The sequence below is a fragment of the Podarcis gaigeae genome (assembly GCF_964106915.1).
Source record: "Podarcis gaigeae genome assembly, chromosome: 8".
Classification (NCBI taxonomy): domain Eukaryota; kingdom Metazoa; phylum Chordata; class Lepidosauria; order Squamata; family Lacertidae; genus Podarcis; species Podarcis gaigeae.
In genome coordinates this window covers 29,499,199-29,521,593 of record NC_139684.1, presented here as the reverse complement: position 1 = coordinate 29,521,593, position 22,395 = coordinate 29,499,199, and the positions used below count along the sequence as shown (strand labels likewise).

Below are 22,395 nucleotides of genomic sequence, written 5' to 3'. Positions count from 1 at the left end.
ACAATTTGCATAGCAAGTCAGTTGCTTTAAGCAATATAGTTACTTAAGTTGTTGGAGTCTGGGGGGCATTGTGATTTCCCTGCTGGAAGCTCTTTTGCCAAACTTCCCACTTTCTCTTTACACTTGGGGGAAAATTTATAAGCTGTTTAGAGATTTGCTGCACAGTAGTGAAAGGGAGGGAAAGGGCTGGCGTACAAGTGAGAGATGCCAAAAGCAACTTGTACATACATTGAGCCCTGCAAACAGATCCTTAGACATTCTGTATTGCCATTTTCTTAGAATTTGTGTACTAAAAAGTCAACTACTTTCTTCCTTTCTTAGGTTCCCAGGTCAGCTGACTGGGAAGGTGACCGCTGATGGTTTATTTCCTTTGAAAAGCAACTCGGAGGGCTTGTCCTTTTTGGACTCCTCTAACCAAACTGCTGACAAAACCGTGAATTCTGATGAAAATCAGAATCCTACTTCCACAACAAATACCTCATGCAATTCAGACAAAACTGCCGGTCTGGCTCACCTTGGCACAGAATACTGCGTCCTGCTCTTCTGCTGTTGCATTTGTGGATTTGAGTCCACCAACAAGGAGAACTTGTTGGACCATATGAAGGAACATGAAGGTGAAATCATAAACATAATTCTGAACAAGGACCACACAGCAACTCAGAGTGTAAGATAGGTGAAGCTGCTGCTTTAAAGGGTTTCATAAAGTGCTGTTTTCTTGTGTTCTCTTTACATCACCCGAACTACTTGCTAAAGCGAAAACTGTAAGTAAAAAAATGCAGTGATATTTCTAACGGTTGGAATGTTATTTATGTCAACAAGAAAATGGATTTATTTCACAAGCTCTTGAAGTAACTGAACAGTAAATACTCCATTTAGGGAAAGGTCCGCTGAAACCATTATCCTCAACTGACAGAGCCGTTTTCAATGCCTATTGCTAATCTAAAGCTTAGCCATATAATAGGAATTTCACACTAATGTGTTACCTTAAGGGGTTTAATCTTACTGCCTCAAAACTATCTAAAGGGGGTTAAATTCATTTTAGGTAAATTTTTAAAAACTGACATGACTGACTACATTTATGAAGCAGCATTTCCAGAAAGGGAGAGGGAGACTTGAGTGACTGCTTAGGCCTTATGGTTCCTCACTCAGTTACTGCTTCTTCTTTTTTTAGAAAAGATAAAAATATCTGTATCTTCCTGCTGATACAGGCATCATAAAAAAGTAGCAAATTGTTTGGCTTAGGTTATTTCTTTCAGTATGAGATGCTGAGAATGTATAATTAAGTCTTGATGGACCTTAATGGTTCACCAGAACTTTCTCATATCTCTCTCTATAAAATCAGGCATTTCAGAATGCTAGAAGTGCCATAACTTGGATCAGAGTGGGTAGGAACAAGTGGTCTTAGCTAAACTTTGAAGGGAGGTTTACCTCTTTATTAAATAATTTTTAACACGTCAAAATCCAGTTTCTTGAGTACACAGAAATCTGATGAAAACTCAATGGAAGTTACTAGCTTACCCCATTGTAACATTGTTATAAAATAGCCACTAAAACCACTTCATTCACACTTGTTTCTCAAAGGGAGCTGTTTTCATGCCTTCTAGAATACCTTGAGTTCCTGTCTGTGGTTTCAAGCTTCAGCTGCTTAACTGCCATTGACTTCAGTGGAAGTTTAGCAGCCTCCAATGTTATTTTTCTCTTGAAACTAGTGTTATGTTTCATTTGGGTGGAGCCCTCTCCCAGTTCTTGCCATATTGCTGCATTTCCCCTTACTCTGGCAGTTCATTGCTTGTAAGCAGATTTGTACACAGATATTCATTATTTTCAGACAGCTGCAGAACTTTAAAAAATGTATTTATTATACATTAAAAGCTCAGCTTTCATGGTGCTAATTGAGTTTGGGTCACCCCCTGCCCCTCAAAATTTCTGAACTGTGAAGTTGGACCAATGGAAAATATTTTGTGTCATTTTTAAAGAAGCTTTAAATGTTGAATGCAAAAATATTTCAAGGCATTTTGTATAAAATCCAAGCTAGAATCCCTGTTATTATTTAATCTGTTACTTGTTTCTAAACTAGGTGCATTTATAAAAAGTGAGTGCGTAAATTCACTGTACAACAAACTGTACAACAACCAAGTTTATTTTAAATATGAGATTGAAAATGTGGATTGTTTTGTGTTCTTGAGAAATATAACAAACAGGGAGAAATTGAGAAGGTGCTATATTTCACTTTCTGCTATGAGCTCTTTAAGACTGAACAGAATCCAATTGGTCACAAACCTTGATGAAATACTTCTGGCTACTACTGTTACCTTTGTATTCAGTCCTTGCATCAGTATTGTATCCTCAACCTGAAACTTCTGATGTGCTTAGAAACAGGAAATTATTGGGCAACTATTTAATAGCTGAGATCATACAAAGCTTTATCAACATTCCACCTCCTATCTGTCTATTTACTGCAATTAGTTGAAAGCTTGGTAAAAATTACTCGGTTTATTTTAAATGTTTCATTTCAAATCCATGGCGAAGGCTCTTTGTCACAAACCTTTACTTTGTTTTGTTTTTTTTCCTTAATGGATCATGCCTATCTGTTACACTACAAGAAAATTGTGAAACCACGAGCTTATAAAACTAATTATATTTTTATTGAAGTTACGTATTGATTTTTAGGCATGTAAAGCTTTTTACAGGAATACAATATGTGAAGAACAATTGAAATGAATTGGGGAGGCCAGGCAAGGTGCATATGTATTCAGAAGGTTCTTTTCTTACCATTTTGTATATGTAATCTTCCATTACTGTTAAATAGTAAAGGGAAGTATTTATTTTTTTTTTAGCGAACTAACTATAGCCTCAATACTTAAAAGTTTGATATTACCTTCAGTTGCACAAAAAAAGCATCCTTCATACTGACACACTTTTTTTTCCATTTTAAAGCCCATGGGTTGCTATCAGTTCACTCTTCAAACTTACACACTTGCCATGTAGCAGACTTGAGGCTGAAACCAGTTTGTTGATCATGTTACCTATCTTGGAGTGTGAGCTGTTTGGATTTAGGGAGTTTTTGTTTAGAGCACTTTTTCAGACATATAGCATGTCTTCCCTCCGTTTTAGGATTTTAAAAAGATAAACACATACTGCTAAATATAGTGTTTTATTTCTTCCCCTGCCCCATTTAATTTATGGAGAAGCAGATTCAGTGCTCTGTTCTGTTATGGGCGAAAAGCTTCCATTTATACTTCCGGCTGCAATTCCAATATCCACTTGCTTGAGAGCAGATTGCATTACACTTGCATTATTCCCATAGAGATGTGCTGTGGATGACATCCTAACAATGTTCATCCTGTTGTTCTCAATGGGGGAAAACTTTCAGTGGATCAGCACTGCACTTGTTTGGGCTGGTTAGGATTAATTTAGTGTGTGATGCAGGCTAGTAGTAGGAAGGGCATGAGGGCAATGGGATCACAGCTACCCCACTCTTAGGCCCACTGGGCATCTAAACATAAAGTAATATTTATATAGGACCGGCAAACACACAATTAAATGATTGCAGGTCCAGATTATGATCTTATTATTCTAGGAAATGTTTACCTGTGTGGTTTGGGCTTTCATGTGCTTTGGCACATGTCCAACTGATGGGCATTTTGGTTGGTGTAGAGTTAAGATTAGTAGACAGGGCATGGGGTGGGATGATTCTCTTCTCTTGTTTCCCATCCCCATAATCTGACCATATTTTATTTTTCTTAACCAGCCCTTTGACTGTAGCATAAGCAACTTATTTGGAAACATGGTGTTGGAATCAATGGAGCTTGCTTCCAATTAACTGTGGCTTCAACAGCTTCACCAATAGAGGCTGTATTCCTTGTTCTTAGCTTGAAAAAACATTGTGGCATTCAGCTAGTTGCTGCATTTTTAAAGCACTTATTTAATCATTTAAAATGAAAATGTACAGTTGGTGCTCAAAGTAATGTTAAAATATATTTAATAGAAATGTGCATTTGATATTCATGGGCATGGGTACATATATTTTTTTAAGAAAAAGGAATTGTAATACTATGGCACTGTTTTTTATAGCCAAAGTATAAAACTTTTAGAAAACTGACATGTAAAAGACTGTAGACCTTGCATTATCCGACTGACAAGATGACTTACTTTATAAGATACTTTCCCGCACATTAAGCTGCATGCCTTAAGTTCTCTCTAGGTTTGTCTTGTTTGGAAACTACGGAAGCAAACTTTGTAGTACAACTTTGACTACCTTCTGAAATACTGTACATTGTTAGAATAATTTATTTTGCTTTACAGAAGTTTTGTCATGTATTGACTAATTGTATTTTGGTAATAAACTCCTTTGTTAAACACATCAATATTGTGCTCTCGATTGCATATGCTTTACTGAACACAAGAAAGTCAGCTTGTAAATATAGCCTTTCTCTTTGTTTAAAAATGCACACATATACCGAAACATACTAAAAGAGCCAGTGTAGAGTATTGAATAAATACCTGGGCTATGAATCAGTGGATCTACAATTCAAAACATTGCATGAGCTCCCTAAGTTTCCTGAATTGCTTCTCTAGGTTACCCTAAGCCTCTTCCCCGCCCCCAATATGGGGTGACCTACTTTAGCAGGTGGTTCTAAAGAATGGCTGTGATAATATATACCGAGACTCTTGAACACCAAAGTGCTATATAAATGCTGTTTTGTATCACCTGCATTCCTCCCAAGCCATATACTGACCATGGATGGTGATGCCTTTGAGGCTTAATTAAACCACCTGTTTGTGTTTCCTGCCTAGGACAACAAAGGGAGGGCAAGGGGCTTACTGAGGATGCTCTGTGTTCAATGAGCTGTGAGCCGTAAACTGAGAAAGGGATATGCTTCCTGTTTTTCTAGTGAGCCTAATTTAGCACTTTGCTTTCATGTATGATAGGCATGTAAAAGTTGACTATGAACTGAATTATAGTTGTCATGTTAGGGGATTCTTCAGCTAACTTTTTTAAATTCTCAATTACTACATGTGTCAGAGCTTTGCAGTATCTGTAAAAACACATTACTATTGTCTGTGCATACCTTACCAGTTATTTGGGATTTTCTTGTGTAAGGCAGTCTCCTGAGACAAACTTGATTGGTCACAGAGAGTAAGAACACAAAGGGAGACGGATGTTCTGATCACCATTTCCGTGTTCTATGCCACAAGCTCTCACAAACTAAACATTTGGCAGAAACATGTGATGCAATTCTATTTAATTTGGGGAAAAAAGTATATCCTATCTTCAAGGTGGCTTATAATTTCAATTAAAATCCCTATAAACAAAAACAAGCAGTTAAAAATAGATATGGTTGAAGTGAATTACTATTTAAAAAAATAAAAACTTGAGTGAATGGGACAAGTTTGGCTTGGCATCCCAAAGCTATTCATGACAGAGCTGGTCTAATCTCCTTGGAGAGAGAATTCCAGAGCCAGGAAGCCTCTTTGAGATAATCCTCTGGTAGCCACCAACTTAATCCCTGAAGAAAAAGAGTATTAGAAAACCAGTAAGTAAAGAATATAAATAAATGTTAAAGCATATCTAGCAATGAAGTTCTGCACTATATTCGTGGGCCTAATTCTGCTCTAGTAGTCCCAAAATCCCGAGTCACAAAGGTTTGAACATTTTCATGAATCATACTTGCCCAAGCAGAGTATTAGGTTCAAGGAACTTTGCTAGATGGGTGTGGCTCATTTTTCTCCTTTAAGAACTGCCCTGCTGGATCAGACCAAAGACCTATCTCATACAACACTTGGTTTTCATTCAATATTTTTTGTTTTGCCAGGTATTCCCAAACTGGTCCATTCAGGTGGCCTGTGGTGTGTATGTGGCTTTGTGGTTGAAGATGGGAGACAGCACAGCACATCCATTGCATTAAATGTTCATAGTGATACTTAATTTTTATTTTATTATTTTATTCCTTACATTTCATTTTATTGTATTGAAATCTGAATTCTATAGAAACCAAATTGTACTACAATAAACCAACAATATATAGGAATTAAAAGCAATAAAAGTAAAAGTAAAAATCTTAGCGTCTAGCACAGTGCATTACAGTTGCTACAAGAGGCAGAAACATTAAGTGCTACACGAAGCCCTCAGCAGTTTTCAAGTGGTCCATGGCAGAAAAAGCTTGGGAACCACAGCCCTAGGAAATAAAATGGGGGCATGAAGAAAACAGCTGTTTGTCCTCCAGTATACTGTCTACTGGAGCCCTTGAGACAAACGGAGATGTGGGGGGATGGAAGACCTTTAATATGTATTCATTTACTGCATTTATATTCCACATTTTTCTCCATAAAGCTCAAGGTGGCTTATATGGTTATCCCCCTCTTATTACTAGACCTTGAAAATTACAGGTGGTGGCGGTGGCAGCTAAGGACCTGGGCATCTAGGAACATAGTTTTAATTATTAAAAACTGTGAGGAATGCCAGTACATCCTAGTGGTCTGACATAAGGTTACCAGACGTCCCCGTTTCCCAGGGACAGTCCCCGGATTTACAAATTGGTCCCCTGACAAAATCCATCTATTTAGTAGTAAGCTGAAAATTTTCCTGGGATCCATTGAAAAAAATCTGGTAACCTTAGTCTAACAGGATATGAGAATGATGACAGTGGAGACTGCACTACATCAGCAAAAGATGAACTGATAGATTTAATCGAAGTGGGAAAGGCGTCCTCTGAAATGAAAGTGACAGAAAAATAACCTGTTTATTCCTGCAGACTTTTATTTCCTTTTTTTAATACTGTTTTTATTTTCATGGTACCGAAGATAATTTTTGAGAAAACAATTCTTGCAACAGTAAACAACAAGTAACTTGTCCTGATAAAATTACAGACTTTTATCATGTCATGTGTTAAAAGTTTCATTTGGTTACTCTGAGCTGCATAGGACTGAGCTGCAACAATTGGAAGTGTCTCCAAAATGATCCAGTGAAACCAGAAATTCCTTTAGCCTCCATCTTGGTGCAGAGGTAGCCCATGTGGTGCCCTCCATATGTTGTTAGGCTGAAACTCCCATCATCCCACTCTGAATTTCAGAAGGAGGGTCTCTTCCAGCCCTACCTGGAGATACCTTTGGGGATTGAACCTGGGATCTTCTACATGCAAATCTCAACCACTGAGCTACAGCCCTTTAGGGGACTTGGTGTAGACTGAGTTTCCTGACTGGCAGCAGCTCTCCAGGGTTTCAGAAGGGGATCTCTCTCCCCAGCTGTACCTGGAAATGCCAGAGATTGAACTTGGCACCTTCTGCATGCAAAGTAGACGCTCTACCACCTGAGCTATGGCCTTTCTCCAAAGACATACAGGAACACAGGAAGCTCCCTTATACAGAGTCCGACCAATGGTCCACCTAGCTCAGTGTTGTCTACACTGACAGGCAACAGCTTTTCAAGGTTTCAGTCGGGGAGGGGGTCTCTTCCCAGCCCCCAAGTCCCACCCTTATCTGGAGATGCCAGGGGGCACTGAACCCAGAACTTTCTGCACCCAAAGCAGGTGCTCTCTCTACCAACTGAGCTGAACGCCACACGTGCCCTTTATGGCCTCACAGTCTCTCTCCGCCCAACCTACCTCACAGGGTTGTTGTGAAGATCAAATCAAAAGGGGGGGAGTGTGTGTTCGCCACCTTGAGCTCCTTGGAGGAAAATGTGGGTTTTAAATACAAATCATGAGGGGAGGAGGGGGCGTCGGGAAATCCCTCCCCCTAGAAACTCCCCCCCCCACACACACACAAACCCACATCTGCCCATCTTCCTCTTTAGTGCCCACACACCTCCCCGCCTCAAAGAGCCCTCTGCCCCCTCCGCCTCACAAACGGGAGGCGCCTCGCTCCGCCATCGCTTCCCGCCTCCCTTTCCCTCTCCCGCCTTCGTCCCTGAGGGAGGCTGAGGCGGCGGCGGCTCCATTCCTCCCTCCGTGACACACCGGGGCCGTCACCGCATGTCTGCCCGCCCCCCCGAGTAGGTAAGGGGCTTCGGGTGGGGATGGGGGAAAGGGGTCCCTTCAGGGCTGGCGGGCACACGCTTGGCCCCGGAGAGCGAGGCCAAAAAATAAAAAAGGACGAGGCCGTGCTGGCGGCTGAGGGGACGAGGAGGAGGAGGCCTAGGCCGTCCCGCAACGCCCCCCCCTCCCCAGCCCCTCGTGGGTGCCTCGCCTGGCCCACCCAGCGCACCCTGCGGAGGCTTCTCCCTCCTTCCTCGCTTCTCCGCCTTTCTCCGAAGGACGCCGTTTCTTGGCACAAATCTCAGCCCCTCCCAAGGCGGGGGGACGGGAGAGAAGAGGAACGACGCCTATATATACATTGTTCTAATTCTGTCGGTGTTTAATTGTGTTTTTAAAACGGTTTTCCTCCTTCCCTCCCCCGCCCCCCCCCGCCTCTATGCTTTGATCTCTTTCTGTTTTATCTGCAAGCCGCCTGGAGCCCCTGCCAGGGGGGGGGGGGGGAGAGACTGCTATCGAAATAAATAGGAACAGGAGATGGAGGCTCCCCAGACAGACAAAACAGACACGTGTGCCTGTTTTTATGGAGGGTTTGGGTTTGGGAAAAATCATGCACTGCCGACACTTTTCAGCATGCCACCTGTCTGTTTGTGCATGGCGATATTGGTTTGCAAGAGGGGGGTGGGTATGGGGTCCCACCACCCCAGCTCAGGGGAGAAGCATCTACTTGGCATACTGAAAGGCCCAGGTTCAGTTCCTCCCCAGAATCCTGGAGAGATGCTGCCAGCCAGGGTAGATAGCACTAAAGCAGATGGGTCATTGATCTTGCTCTGTATAAGGCAGCTTCTGATGTTCCTAAGGTCCCTGTGGCATCTCCAGGTAAGCCTGGGAGAGATACGCTGCGTGAAACCCCTGGGAAGCCGCTGCTAGTCACTGTAGACCACACAGAGGTAGATGGTGCATTGGTCTGACTCTGCATAAAGAGGTTTCCGATGTTCCTATACAGTGGTACCTCGGGTTACATACTTAATTCGTTCCGGAGGTCTGTTCTTAATCTGAAACTGTTCTTAACTAGAGGCGCGCTTTCGCTAATGGGGCCTTCTGCTGCCGCTGCACCGTCAGCGCACGATTTCCTTTCTCATCCTGGGGTACTAGTTCTGTGTTAGTGGAGTTTGTAACCCAAAGCGTTTGTAATCCGAAGTGCTTGTAACCCGAGGTACCACTGTATGTCTTTGGGGTCAATGGAAGAGCATCTGCTTTGCATGCAGGTCACATTGAGTTCAACAGGACTTGTTCCCGTACATGTGTGTATAATTCATGTAATGAATTTTGGAGTTGACCTGTTTTTTTGAAAATTCGATAATAGCCCTATTTCCACACACTCCTTTCCCCACTGCTTGGTCTGGTGGTCATGTTTATTTGATCACCCAGGCTAACAAACCCACATTTATTCAGTGTGTGTGTGTGTGTGTGTGTGTGTGTGTGTGTTTTCTTTCTGGCAAAACTAGAAAAGACATGCTGCCTTACCCTTAGTCATAGTGTTGGTCCATCTAGTTCAGTATTGTGTACACTGACTGGCAGTGGCTCTCCAGGATTTCAGACAAGAGTCTCTCTTGGCTGTACCTGAAGATGCCGCAAATTGAACCAGGGATCTTCTGCATGCTCCACCACTGGCTCACCCCAGGTAAGCATGTATAGCAGGGCTGATGAACCTTTGCCTCTCCAGGATGAACCTTCGCCTTTTTGGATTACAGCTCCCATCAGCCTTGACTATTAAGATGTAGGCTGTGGTTGATAGGAGATGTAGTTCAGTATCATCTGGAGGGCCAAATGTTTCCTGCCCCTGATGACTAGGATTGTAGCTTTGTTGTGTCAAATGAAGTAGACTCCAATCCATTAAAGTTTCTGCCACAGTAAATCTGTGGTGCCCTGCATACTATTTTTACTGTGGAGAGATGAAACATATATCTCCTTATATCAAGGTTTTATTCCACTAATAACCGCTCACCCTCCATGGAGCTCAGGGTAGCAAACGTGGTTCTTCTACTTCAACAGTCTGGCGGCCCAACAACAACTCTGTAAGTTAAATTAGGCTGAGAGAAAATGATGGACCCAAGTTCAGTCTGAGGGGAGATGGGACTCCTTGTGCTCATCTGATTTACATTGGAGCTGCTCACATGGAAGTTGCAAACTGTACCACTTGCATTTTCATGAGCTTAAAAAATGCCTTAAAAATATTTCTATCTGCTACAGAGACAGGCACATCAAGAGCCCCCTAAAATATTAGGAAATTTGTAAGCATTCATACTTTTGAATGATACTCTTAAACTATTCCAATGGGGAATAAATTAAATGAGCTATGTTTTACTCTGCGTCCTTTGCACTGTTATCTGCAAGTTATCTCAAATGGTTCTGTGCATTTGATAATAAAATATTTATTTTGCTAATTTATTTTTGACAAGTTGAAACAATATGATTATTTATTCTTGGATATTTTGCAAAAATAGCAAGACGGTAATTTAAGTGATGATTTCCTGCTATCTGTGAAATATATAGCCATATATTTTTGCATACATTTTAAGGGTGTTAGTAATGATAGAGTCTTAAATGTTTAATTGCTTCCATATTACTTTATGTATGTATATTTAGGAACCAGCACAAAGTATAATGTGTGAATATTACTGACATCATGACAGCTGTTAGACAGAGAAAGGGAATAAAAGCCACAGAAGTTCCAGAAGAGAGTGTATTCCACGAGAAGAACTGGAAACTTAATGGGAAAACTCTAGCTGGTAGGTCGTGGTTATCCTTGTTCAATGTACTTAAGCTATAACTGCATGTGTAAGTAGAAAGAAAAATGGGGAAACCAAGAATGGTTATTATTCCAATTGAATTACATGGCTGAGTTTAGCCATTATTAGGATTCACCCAAATTCATTCTCTACTGGCATTTAAAGCTATCTTTGACTTCATGTATTTCCAGGATGCAGTTATATTTAGGGAGCTATGTTTTGATTTCTTACTTTTTGCCTACAAAATATTTCATGCAAATATTTTTTTATTTGCAAATAAAGTTCAAGTAGCTTATCACAAACCCTAACTAGTTAGCACATAAAATATAATTTCTACTCAGTAGGCCACTAGAAATTAATGGTTTTCTGTTGGGTACGTTCATTAATCTGCTAATAAGTCAGTCACAGTTCTAGTATTTTTAGTTCCACTGAGTTTGATGGGTTTTCTAGAGTTTGGTATTGTGCTGCCCATATATCAAAACTAGAGAAGGTTGGTCTTTGTTTCAAATAACATGATTAATTGGGAAATCTGAGAAGAGGAATTGATTTGAAACCAATATAGTCTACATGGAGGAATAACTCTGAATGTAGTTATGGGCTGTATTTTCCCTTGGCATCACATTGTCTGTGGTTTTGCTGCTTTATGTCAGCAGGTAAATCACCTGTAATCATGCAGTATTATCAGGGACTGCTTTGATAAGTGCACATTTAGAGAAGAAGGCACAATTTAGATAACCAAACCTTTAAAGTTAAAACAAGATTTTGGTGTGATTAATAAAGTCACCCTGCTTGTAATTTATTAGAAGGCATGCCACAAAGGATATTTCAAATAATTTCAGAATGAGAGGTGATGATTATCAAGACTATTTTGAGCTTATAAGCTTTTTACTAAACTCTATTATCGAGGAAGGGGCATAACACAAAGCAGATTAGAGCTTTCATAATGAGTACAAGAGCAATTAACTGTTCTTTGCAGAAGATGTAGCAAGCTTGAGAGAAAATACTTAGCTCTGCCCCTTTCAGTGTTCCTGTCCTTCAGATTAACATCACTTAAAAGGGAATTACTTCGATCTTGACTAGAGAACCTGTGAATGGAAGGGAAATAGCTATTAGCACTGCTCCACAAATGCTTTCTGAAGAGTTAGAATCATAAAATTGTAGAGTTGGAAGGGACCACAAGGGTCCAACCCCCTGCAATGCAGAATCCCCCCCCCAAAAACATGGGACTGCAATCCACGACCCTGAGAGTAAGAGTCTCATGCTCTACTGACTGCTACAGTAAACTATTTTGGACCTTAAGCTGCCCTCTATGTTGTGACTGGAATTGGGGGGCAAAGTCCACTGCATGTGTATCTCATCACAGATTCCCAATAAGGCCCAGGAGCAAAATGCTCTATCTATCTAGTGCTTGCCAATACCCCACTGTGTCCTCAGTTGGCTTTGCCTGCCTGGAGTGTGGAAATCTCAACGTGTGTGGCTGGAATGCAGCCTACTTTACAAATGCAATGGATGTGACTTTTTTACACCAGCCCCACCCAGGTTGCCTGTGAGGGAATATGGCCCTCCGAAAAATATTGCCCATTTGTTACAGAAGAAATATGCATATGCCCTAGATTTAAAGTGGAAGAGAAGGATAGAAAAAATTGCATAGATAGCTGCTTCTATATTTCCAGCAGAGGCCAGTAATAACCGTCTGCACTTAATGCCCATTATGAAGGAGATATCAAAGTATGGAGTTTTCTCTGTCTATCTGCTTAGAAGATTTCAGGGTTGTGTGACTTAGCATCCCCAATTCATTCCCTTTCACCCCCATCCACAACCAGAGCCTTTTCTCAATTCACCCACAGATGTTTTGTCTCAACTGTCTTATTTCAGTTGTATTTTCCCACAAATAGTTTCCCCCCGTTACTCTACCTGTTTAAATTATTAAATAAAAAATAACTTTCTCCTCCCTGCTGTTTTCCTTTCACTTTCCACCTCCATTCTGAATTAGGACTGCAATATTTTCTGCCATAGCAACATAACTGGCTGTTGCCCATTTGAGCTACCATGGAAAACTAGTGTAATTTTGATTAATATAGCAGAGAATGGAGTTTATTCACCATGTACAACACTAAGGTTGTTCTGAGTAGAAAGAATGGAATTAACATGACTTCACTTAGCTTTGCTAATTTCAGTGGGATTTACTCATTGAGTAAAAGGATTGAATATAAAACAACCTTTGGTTCTTTTTAACAGCATTATAATAGATAGGTTCAATACATTTCTGTCTATATAACAGTTTGCACAAGTGAGAACATCTTGGGATTTAGCTCACTTGTCTCACACAGTGCCCTAGCACAATGCCTTCTTTGTGCAAAAGACCCGCTTTTTCTGCATCTTCTGATGCAACCCTTTTAAGAACCAGCTGGGTCAATTTAGTGCATTTTAGTGTGGGTTTTGTTTATTGTTTTATATTCTTTTGTGTACCACCTTGGGTGCATGTTTCTTTTGAAAGATAGGGTATAAATCAAATGAATACATTTTACATGTATTTTCCAGTGCCAGAACAATCTAAGAGAAATCAGTTTTCCCTCAGTTTTCTTTTTGGAAATCTGTTCTCTGTTTATGATACATAAACCGTAGCCAACATCTGGAGTGGATACTACCATCCATTTCAAACATATTGGAGGAGTTGTTTTGTTTTTGTTTTTTAAAGATAAATATTTATTAGAACTATCTTCTGCAGGTGGAAAATTGTGGAAGAAACTTTCACTCATCGTTGGTGGAATCGTTGGCATATCTCTGGGAATCTTCACTTCTGTTTATGTTGCTACACTACATGAAAATGATCTGTGGTTCTCCAACATCAAGGTAACAGAATGACTCTGATTGCATGATTGGTTTCCTAAGGCATTGTTCACATTGTGGCTTTTCAGACTTTTTTCTGCCGAGCTGTCCACAACTACCATATCATTACCTTTTTCTACATTGTTGATAATTTTACTCTCTCCCACATCAACCACTGTTCTTATCAGGTGTGTCTTGAGGACATACTGAGGTAGTGGAAAGCAGATAGCAAGCTGAAAGTAGCAGCTATGTTGATGTGTTTTTTATTTGTTTATAATAAAGCATCCTGGATTGCTCAGACTGAATGGTGGTTGAACCATGAACTGTATATACACTGTTCTTTTTAATTGGATCTTACATTATTGAGGGAGGAAGGTTAAAGCTTTAATTTCCCTTCAGAGAAGGACCACTTCAGAAGTTTTTATTTTTCATGGGTTCCCACAAAATACCACCAGTAAAACAGAAACTGGAATGGACTATTTCACTATACCATCTATTAAAATTGTGCCACCGTGTTAGATGTGACTTGGGCTTAAGCAAGGTTCTTAAGTAAGTTTCCAGTAGATTTTCCATTCTGACTACGACAGGTTAGTATTATATACTGCAGTAGCAGAATTCATCATGTGGTACATTAAAGTAGTTTCATCTAATGATGTCATATTAATAGCACCTATTTTATCTTTGACTCTATTAGGAAAAACTCAATTGCAATTTATTGTCAGCCCCTGCAAAATAAATCAGGGCTGGATGTGATAGAAAATCTGCCAAGAGAAGAATGAAAATTTCAGTCAATAACTTGGTGCTATCAACACAGATTTTTTTCTATGAAGAGAAAATAAATGATTTATACAGGGTAGAGGGTTTATTAGGAACACACCTTTTGCTTCTTCTGGGTCTTGCAAGTCTATAACATCTAAATATGAATTTCTTTGAGTCTTGGGCAAAACAAATGTGTGCAATTCATTTAGGTCCTGTTCCCAACGTCCTGGATAGGAAACTGAGGCACAGAAATAATGATTTAGTATAGTCAAGCTGAGAGTTGAACCCAATTTCCCATGCCATGATTCAGCTTTCCAGCAATAGAATTCATTATTTCTATTCCAGCAAAGTCTAATTTCAGTACATGGCTAGCTGTTGTATATAAATCCGTTGCTTTCTTCATTCATCAAAGCTGAATAAACACTCCAATCAGAGCAAATGGGCTTGAGGTTAACCAGCCAAGAGTTCTGTGTGTATTAACTGTGTTTGTTGATGGCATGCTGTGCAACCTTGGTCACGTTAATGCAGTTATCTGTATTGAGCTTTCACTTTTATGCTTAAGAAGATTTGCTACGTAATTAATTGGATTTTATTTTTAAAAGCAATATTCTTTTATTTCTTTTTCTGGTGCAGTTTTGGTTTTTATTAAGCAAGCAAACAAAGAAAGCTGAAATACTTTCTTGAGTGTATTACGTTGGGTTCTTTTGAAAGACAGTATCAAGCTTTGTTTGATCTAGTTCCCAAACTCTTCACTGATGTGGGACCCCAGAGGCATTTTGTTGCAGCACAGGATTCAGTTGTTAGCCTTGTTCTCTGATTGGAAAGCCATTGCCTTTCCAAGATTCTCTCATGTGCCTGAATTCCAGACAATCACCCACAAGGCTTTTGGGCTCCAAAAATCACTGAAAAACCAGAACCTTTTATAGATGTGAATGTGTTGAACATAAGTAGAATATTAATTTTGGAAGTATATTTTTACATGACTCTGTTCAAAATACCTTGCAACTGATCATCCTTATCTTCCACATAGAACCAAAGAATTGTAGAGTTGGAAGGGACCCAAAGGGTCATCTGGTTCAACCCCCTGCAATGCAGGAATAGCATGTTTGTGCTGATGTGAGATTGAGTTGTGTTTACAGAGGGAGAAGAGTGCACAATAATGGGAGATGTTTAGCTCCTTGCCAGTTCTCCAGCCTTTTGAAAATATGTGAATCCCTAGTTGGAGAATATTGTAAAAGAATAAAAAGATACAAGGGACAAGAGCCCCTCATATTATCCTGACAAGGTCTATAGAAAGCTTTCGTGTAGCAACAAAGCATTAGAAACAACTAAAATCCCTGACGGCAGTGCAAGTGAGACCACTGCAGAAGGGGAAGAAAGGGAAGAAAAGAGAGTTGGGTGAAATATTTTAAGTCCACCTTTTGGAGATTTCAGCTGAGCTGGGCCTCCCCTCCACAAAGTTCATAGGTCTGCCCTGCCATGTAGCACCATGATGGTGGCAGTGGGAGATGAAGGCAGGAACTGGTGTCTGAATAATGCAGCAAAATGTTTTAAAGTGTTGATCCTAGTGTGGAAGGGGCATCAGTCCTTCACTCCAGACAGTAAAATGTCTTGGACTTCTCCTACTTAAGAACCACCTGCCCTGGGGGTAGAAGAGAAAAGTCAAAAGAGCCTTTTGGAGGGGCTGGATGGAGGGACAGTATACTCCCTCCTCCTCTGCTGGTCTGCTCCACTTCACCAGAGTGCCAGTATATGCTGCTTTTGCAGCTATGCCTTGAAACCTCCCCCCTCTTACACATAGTCCTGCAGCATTCAAGTTTAGGCTTGGTTGCAAACCTTGCTGCACCCCCAGCCCCCAACTCTTCAGTACAATGTGGGAAGGGGAAGTTTAACCCCCCTCACTCTACACACACACACACACACACACACACAAACACTCCCTCCATCATTAGTGGCTATCTCCTCCATCCTACCCCCACAACCACTATTTTCCTGACCCTGAGAGCTAGTTTAGAGGTAAAAGGTATGTTAAGCCCACATAACGTATTTTCACAGACCCACAAATTGTTTCAGTCATACTCCTGAAAGCAGTATTTTGTAAGATTCTCCCACCACCAACGTTCCATTTCTGACCCTGGCGTGCAGGGTATTTCCTGTTTCCCTCCTCAGGCTTTCACATTGCCACTAATTTTATTTCATACAGATGAGTTCTGTTTCTCAGGCTTTGCTGAGAAAGAAACATATGCATGAGGGAACATCAGGAGCTGGTTTGTGCATGCAGCTTCTTTACTTGATGAGTGCAATAGCAATCAACATAATTCATGTGCAAAACATCCATCACACAGACATAACACCACAGATAGTATATTCCTATTGATAAAAGGGGTTGGCTTGTCACCACCATAGATAATAATAAAATATTCAGTAGGCATTTTGTAGTTTACCTCCTTTTCTTCCGTAATTCCTGAAGGGAATAATAATAATGGAGCAGGGCATGACTGCAGATATTTTTGTACTTGCAGCTGATTGGATATCTCTAGAATAATGCAGAATTCACTTTTAATTGCTATATAAGCATCAGGAGTTTCAGCAAAGCATCATGGGATTCATAGAGTCAAGACTTCAGAAAAACAAATTACATATATATAGAATGTGTATAGTAGTATTATCTAAATATTAGCCTTGAAATTTCAGCCCATAGCTCTTGCCACTTTTATTGACATTTGAGACTCTAGGAAAAGTATGAATCGCTCTAAAATTGGAAATGTGTTGTGAATGAGGAAAGCAGATGTTATCTTCGTATGAAACAGATGTAAAGCAGTAGTGTTTACCTCGTAAAGTATGGCATTTGGTTGAATACAGCTGGTGCCAAGCTTAAAGATTAATCACGTTTGATACAGTCTTGCTAATTAGATCCCTTTCAGTGCCCAGCCCTCCAGAATCAATTCCAAAATGTTTCAGAGTTTTCAAGTTTTAATACTTTCTGTAGTTGTGGGACTACCATAGGAACTTGAGTCATATTACTCTGTCATTGTGAACTGATTAAACAGAGGTTGCAACTTTCAGTATTTCAGGTAATTTAGTGAACACCCACTGTTACCCACATCTTTCAGCACACTACATAGCATACCCAGTCATGTAAAGTTGACGTGTATTTAATCTGTCATTTTAGTTCATAAGTATTGATTTTATTTATATTCTGATTTTTTTTTTAAAAAATGACTTTTATTGATAATTTTAATGTATGCCTTATATCTCTGTAAACTTCTTCGAGGTTTTAATTAAAATTAAGGGGCATACACATTCTGTTAAATAAAAACAAGGTAAGTAACGTTTAAAAGGGTTGCAGTATGAACCACCTGTCATTTTCTCTTTCTCCATTTGTTTGTCTTGGGATTAATATTGTTTTGGATAATAAGAATATGACTGTGCTTTAATAGTAAGTTAAGTCCAGGGGTCAGCAAACTTTTTCAGCTGGGGGCCAATCCACTGTCCCCTCAGACCTGGAGGAGGCCGGACTATATTTTTTTGGGGGGGGAGGAATGAACAAATTCCTATGCCCCCCAAATAACCCAGCGATGCATTTTAAATAAAAGGACACATTCTACTCATGTAAAAACACACTGATTCCTTTACCGTCCATGGACCGGATTTAGAAGGCAATTGGGCCGGATCTGGCCCCTGGGCCTTAGTTTGCCTACCCATGGTTAAGACCATTTCAATCCAGCCTTTCAGTGCAATAACAGTGATTGGGTTCACTAAGAGCAAAGTTTTGAAGCTGCAGAATGAGGCATAGAAGCCAACACTATAATTTAACAGTAAAAACAATAAAATAGAAACAGGTAAAAAATACTTGAAAACAAGGGGTAGCAGTCCATAAAAGCCCCTCAGACTAGGATAACAAATGCTTGCTGGAATAAAAACAGTTTACCTAGAAAGTGGGAAGACAAAAATTGGTGAGTCAGACAGTTGCTAGCTGCAAAAAAGTATAAATGCATTGAAGACAGTTTTCACAAAGTTTCAGACCTGTATTTCTTCCTAAATTTGGGTTTTTTTAAAAAAACAACAAAAAAACCCTGGGAGTTTTAAATTGACCAGTGACAGTTCTAAGAACACATCTGCTCACAGTAAGTCTGTTGGTAAAAATCCTTGGCAGCTGACCTAGGCTGATACACAGAAGTAATATCTAGGAAATCATGTTACTTCAGTTTTTCCTTGTGATTTTTGCAGATACTTTGGCTATCCAAAATGAAATGGAGGTTTCAGCTGCCTTTCATGTCTTTATTAGTTTACTTTTTGGACTACAGCCATAGTTTTCTTGTAGATTTGGACCTTGGAGATCTCTGGACTTAAATCTATGGTGTGCCACCAACTCATCAAAATGTCCTTGACTAATCCCAACCTCACTTCCCTTTTGGTTAATGTAGGAAGGATAGTGATCTATTGCATGGTATTGTTGCACTGAGGAATGAGGTGAGGATTAGAGAGCAGTTTTCCTCTGTCTCATAAACTGCTATTGTTGCTGATCTTAACTATGTTACACTAATTTTATTAAACAGGTCAGAGGCAAGCGATAGTAAGACAAGCATCAGGTTAAGTTTATTCTTGATCTTAACTGGCATGTTTCCTTCCAGGAGGTAGAGCGGGAGATTTCATTCAGGACAGAATGTGGCCTGTATTACTCTTATTACAAGCAGATGCTACTAGCTCCATCCATTCAACTAGGTATTGTAACTTTTATTTTCTGAACTGGATAAAGTACAAATGGCTCTCAGAAGCACTACTCTTCTGTGTTTTTAAAGAGAATGCTGGATTATCAACTTCCATCTTCTGTTTGTCGGTGGCTTTTTATATAAATCCCAGGAACACAAACCAATTGTTAGTGGCAGAAGTGCTTGTCATACCTGGAGGTGCCTATTGTTGCTAGATAGCATAGAATTTTAGGTATTACCTATATCAATGGAAGCATTACTTTCATCTTAAACTATATGGTTCAGATGATATTGATTTCTAAAAAGTAGACTCAGAGCCCCAGAGCACTCCATTTGCAATAAAAGCAGCACTATTTATTACATAACTTTCCATGAATCTACTCCTGGACACACTTAAGTGGTAAGCTCCGTTGAACACAGTAGAACCTACTTCTTGGGATACACTGTCATATGTGACTCCTAAATAGGGGGTATTCTAACTCAAAAATAAGTGATGCAAATTGACTTACTTTCCTTAGACTTTCTCAAAGCATGTGCATTTTGACTGGTATCACCCACCAACCAGATCTAGTTCTTTGTAAGAAGCCAAATGACTTTAACAGTAGCAGAGCATATTTAATGAGTAGTATTCCAGTTTCTAACTTTAAATTCTCTTGCAGAAGACGTTTACATTTTAATGGCTTTTAAATGCAGGTGTGCCTTCATTTTATTTTCTTCTTTCTACAGGCTTACATCGCTTGATGTTTGACAATAAAACTGAGTCCATGAGGACAATTAACATACTTGAAAGAATGAATGTTTACCAAGAAGTCTTTCTCAGCATTCTGTATAGGGTTTTTCATATGAATGTGAGTGTTTAATTATAAGTCCCTGATAAATGCACAAGCATCTTGCCCAAGTCAGTACAGTGACAAGTTTTGTGAAAATTCGTCTTTACCCGGCATTAAGTCCCATTAAGTTTAATGCAATTTACTCTAGGAATTGTGTGTAAGGACCTAAGAAAAGCCCTGCTGGGGCAGGCCAAAGCACCTTGTTCTCACTGTGCCAAACAGATTCCTGTAGAAAACCAGCAAGCTGATCATGATCACAGCAGCTCTCTCCCACTCATGATCCTGAGCAACTGGTATTCAAAGGCATACTGCCTATGACCCCGACAGAAATGGATGCCATCATGACTAGTCCTAGTCAGAACAGGCCCATTCAAATTAATAAACCCAATTTAGAGACATTCAATGGATCTTCTCTGAGCAGGATTGTATTGGCTACCACCCTAAGAGTTAAACTGTTGTGCAAAGAAGCTTTATAGTAGAATCCTATATAGGTCCTATATTTTAATGGTACTTCCTGAGAGCCAGTGTGGTGTAGTGGTTAAGAGCGGTAGACTCATAATCTGGTGAACAGGGTTCGCATCTCTGCTCCTCCACATGCAGCTGCTGGGTGACCTTGCGTTAGTCACACTTCTTTGAAGCCTCTCAGCCCCACTCACTTCACAGAGTGTTTGTTGTGGGGGAGGAAGGGAAGGGAGAATGTTAGCCACTTTGAGACTCCTTCGGGTAGTGATAAAGCGGGATATCAAATCCAAACTCTTCTTCTTCTTCTTCTAATAAGTATGCATAAGATTGCAATCTTACTTTACAAACATTCTTATGATCGGAATTGTTGGTTTCATGCTAAGACAAGTACTATTTGTTTAATGGTTTCCTGTGTTCTTCCTTCACAGAATTTTTTTGAACCTGTTTATTTTTACATCTACACATTGTTTAGCCTTCAGGCAGTCTATGTTGCTGCTCTGTATGTGACCAGCTGGCTTCTCAGTGGAACTTGGCTTTCAGGTGTATTAGCAGCCTTCTGGTATATCACAAACAGGTGAGGATACTTCAGCAAATCCTCCTCTGAAATATTCCAGTATTTGCCATGCTATAGAAAAGAATATATTCATTTCTTCAAGTTAGATTGCTATATATTTTGGAAAGTGGTTTGCCTTCTCGCTGTGCATTTAGACACCTCTTAGGACATCATAACCAAGTTTCACATGATGGTTCCTGAGATCAAGGAGCAGGTTTTTTTGTCTGTGCTTCGATGGACTCTATTTTGAATCAAGATAGTAGACTAAGCCTTTCAAAACAGATTTTTTCCTTTTGTGTTTAGAATTCCTGAGCAATGCAGCTGCTAGTTTTTTATGGGCAGATAAGTGTTGTGCTAGCAAAGGAATGTTGGTTTTAGCTCAAGACTTTCCTGTGTATGTGAATCTATTCCAGGGTGCCTCAGAATGGGACACATAATTTAGAAAAGATATGAGGGAGGGAGAATACATGGAAATAGAATGAGGTAGGTAGCCAAAACATAGTACAGAAAGGATTTGAAGCTCTGGAGGCTCTATATAAAAAAGAGCCTTTTGTAGTTTAGAATAACCCTAAGGGGAAAAACTTCCTTTTGTGTAGAAATGTTGAAAACTGGGCTGTCGGCCACTTATAGGTGCTTTAGTGCTGCTAAACATTTATTTTGTGCCATTAGTGTCTAGACAGTGTATGGAGCACAACATGACACAGTCAATAAGCTGTCAATTAACTGGTTTTTAATATATTAATAAAAATAATTGCTGCAATATTTCACTGCAGAACATACTTCAAAGATGGTCAATGAAGCTGGCTGTATTTCCTTGACTAAACAGTGTGTGCCAATAATTCTTTTTTCTTCTTTTAATTTTATAAGTCTTTGGCATTTGCACATTGCTGCTCTAGATTTAGATAATCTATAACAACACATCCTGTTAACAGGGTCCCTCTCTGGTTGAAATCAATTTGATCAGTTTACTTGTAATGCATTAATTGAATTAGTCTGAATGCTTTCTGCCATATTTGAAAATAGTGAAGTAATAGTCGATGTCCATTTTCAATGTTGAGATTTGCATCTTTGTAGAGGACTTGCCCATTGTTGCTTATATGAACCTTTTGCTTTTGTTTTCTGCAGAACGGATACCACCCGGGTGGAATTCACCATTCCGTTAAGAGAGAACTGGGCACTGCCATTCTTTGCTGTTCAGATAGCAGCAATTACATTCCTCTTCAGATCTCATCTGCGACCCACTCATGAAGTGAGCCTTTTTTAAAAGCACAAAAAAGTTTTCTCTTTAAAATGTAATGATAAATGTTTCTAGAATAGCCGAGGTAATGCTGGCAGAAAATATATACCAGAAAATAATTATTGCTGTTCTTCCATAGTTAAATGTCAAATCTTTGATTGAATGCAGATGCTCCAATCCAGCTCAGAGCCACATTACTCACAGAAACAGGCTTCTATGTTGTATCCTTAGTTGCATGGGGAATTGCA

The 22,395-nt window shown here is 39.8% G+C and overlaps 2 protein-coding genes and 1 long non-coding RNA gene across 18 annotated transcripts in view; 2 read left to right on the top strand and 1 right to left on the bottom strand.

The window, feature by feature from the left end:
• The window catches only part of ZNF507 (zinc finger protein 507), a 218,623-nt gene extending 214,260 nt beyond the window's left edge, over positions 1–4,363 (top strand). For all 12 annotated transcript variants that reach the window (XM_083750482.1, XM_083750474.1, XM_083750484.1 and 9 more), the window contains one exon: positions 322–4,363. In XM_083750482.1, coding sequence (XP_083606608.1) covers positions 322–673 — 352 coding nt within the window. In that variant the 3' untranslated portion in view covers positions 674–4,363. The remainder of the gene's footprint in view (positions 1–321) is intronic.
• Positions 670–7,785, bottom strand: LOC310849833. Of its 2 annotated transcripts, none has more exons than XR_014567113.1 (3): positions 7,605–7,785; positions 5,078–5,510; positions 670–759 (listed from the first exon to the last, which is right to left on the bottom strand). It is a non-coding gene; the product is annotated as an uncharacterized lncRNA (long non-coding RNA). The 2 variants fall into 2 exon arrangements; XR_014567114.1 differs by having other exon boundaries at positions 5,078–6,712; positions 7,605–7,748.
• Positions 7,786–7,871: 86 nt separating this feature from the next.
• The window catches only part of DPY19L3 (dpy-19 like C-mannosyltransferase 3), a 37,181-nt gene continuing 22,657 nt past the window's right edge, over positions 7,872–22,395 (top strand). For 2 of the 4 annotated variants that reach the window (XM_083750505.1, XM_083750502.1), the window contains exons 1-7: positions 7,872–7,997; positions 10,623–10,765; positions 13,494–13,618; positions 18,988–19,078; positions 19,792–19,913; positions 20,786–20,931; positions 22,036–22,159. In XM_083750505.1, the coding sequence (XP_083606631.1) occupies positions 10,663–10,765; positions 13,494–13,618; positions 18,988–19,078; positions 19,792–19,913; positions 20,786–20,931; positions 22,036–22,159 (711 nt within the window). In that variant the 5' untranslated portion in view covers positions 7,872–7,997; positions 10,623–10,662. Of the gene's footprint in view, positions 7,998–8,191; positions 10,157–10,622; positions 10,766–13,493; positions 13,619–18,987; positions 19,079–19,791; positions 19,914–20,785; positions 20,932–22,035; positions 22,160–22,395 lie in introns of those variants that run through there. The other 2 variants (XM_083750503.1, XM_083750504.1) reach the window with 2 other exon arrangements.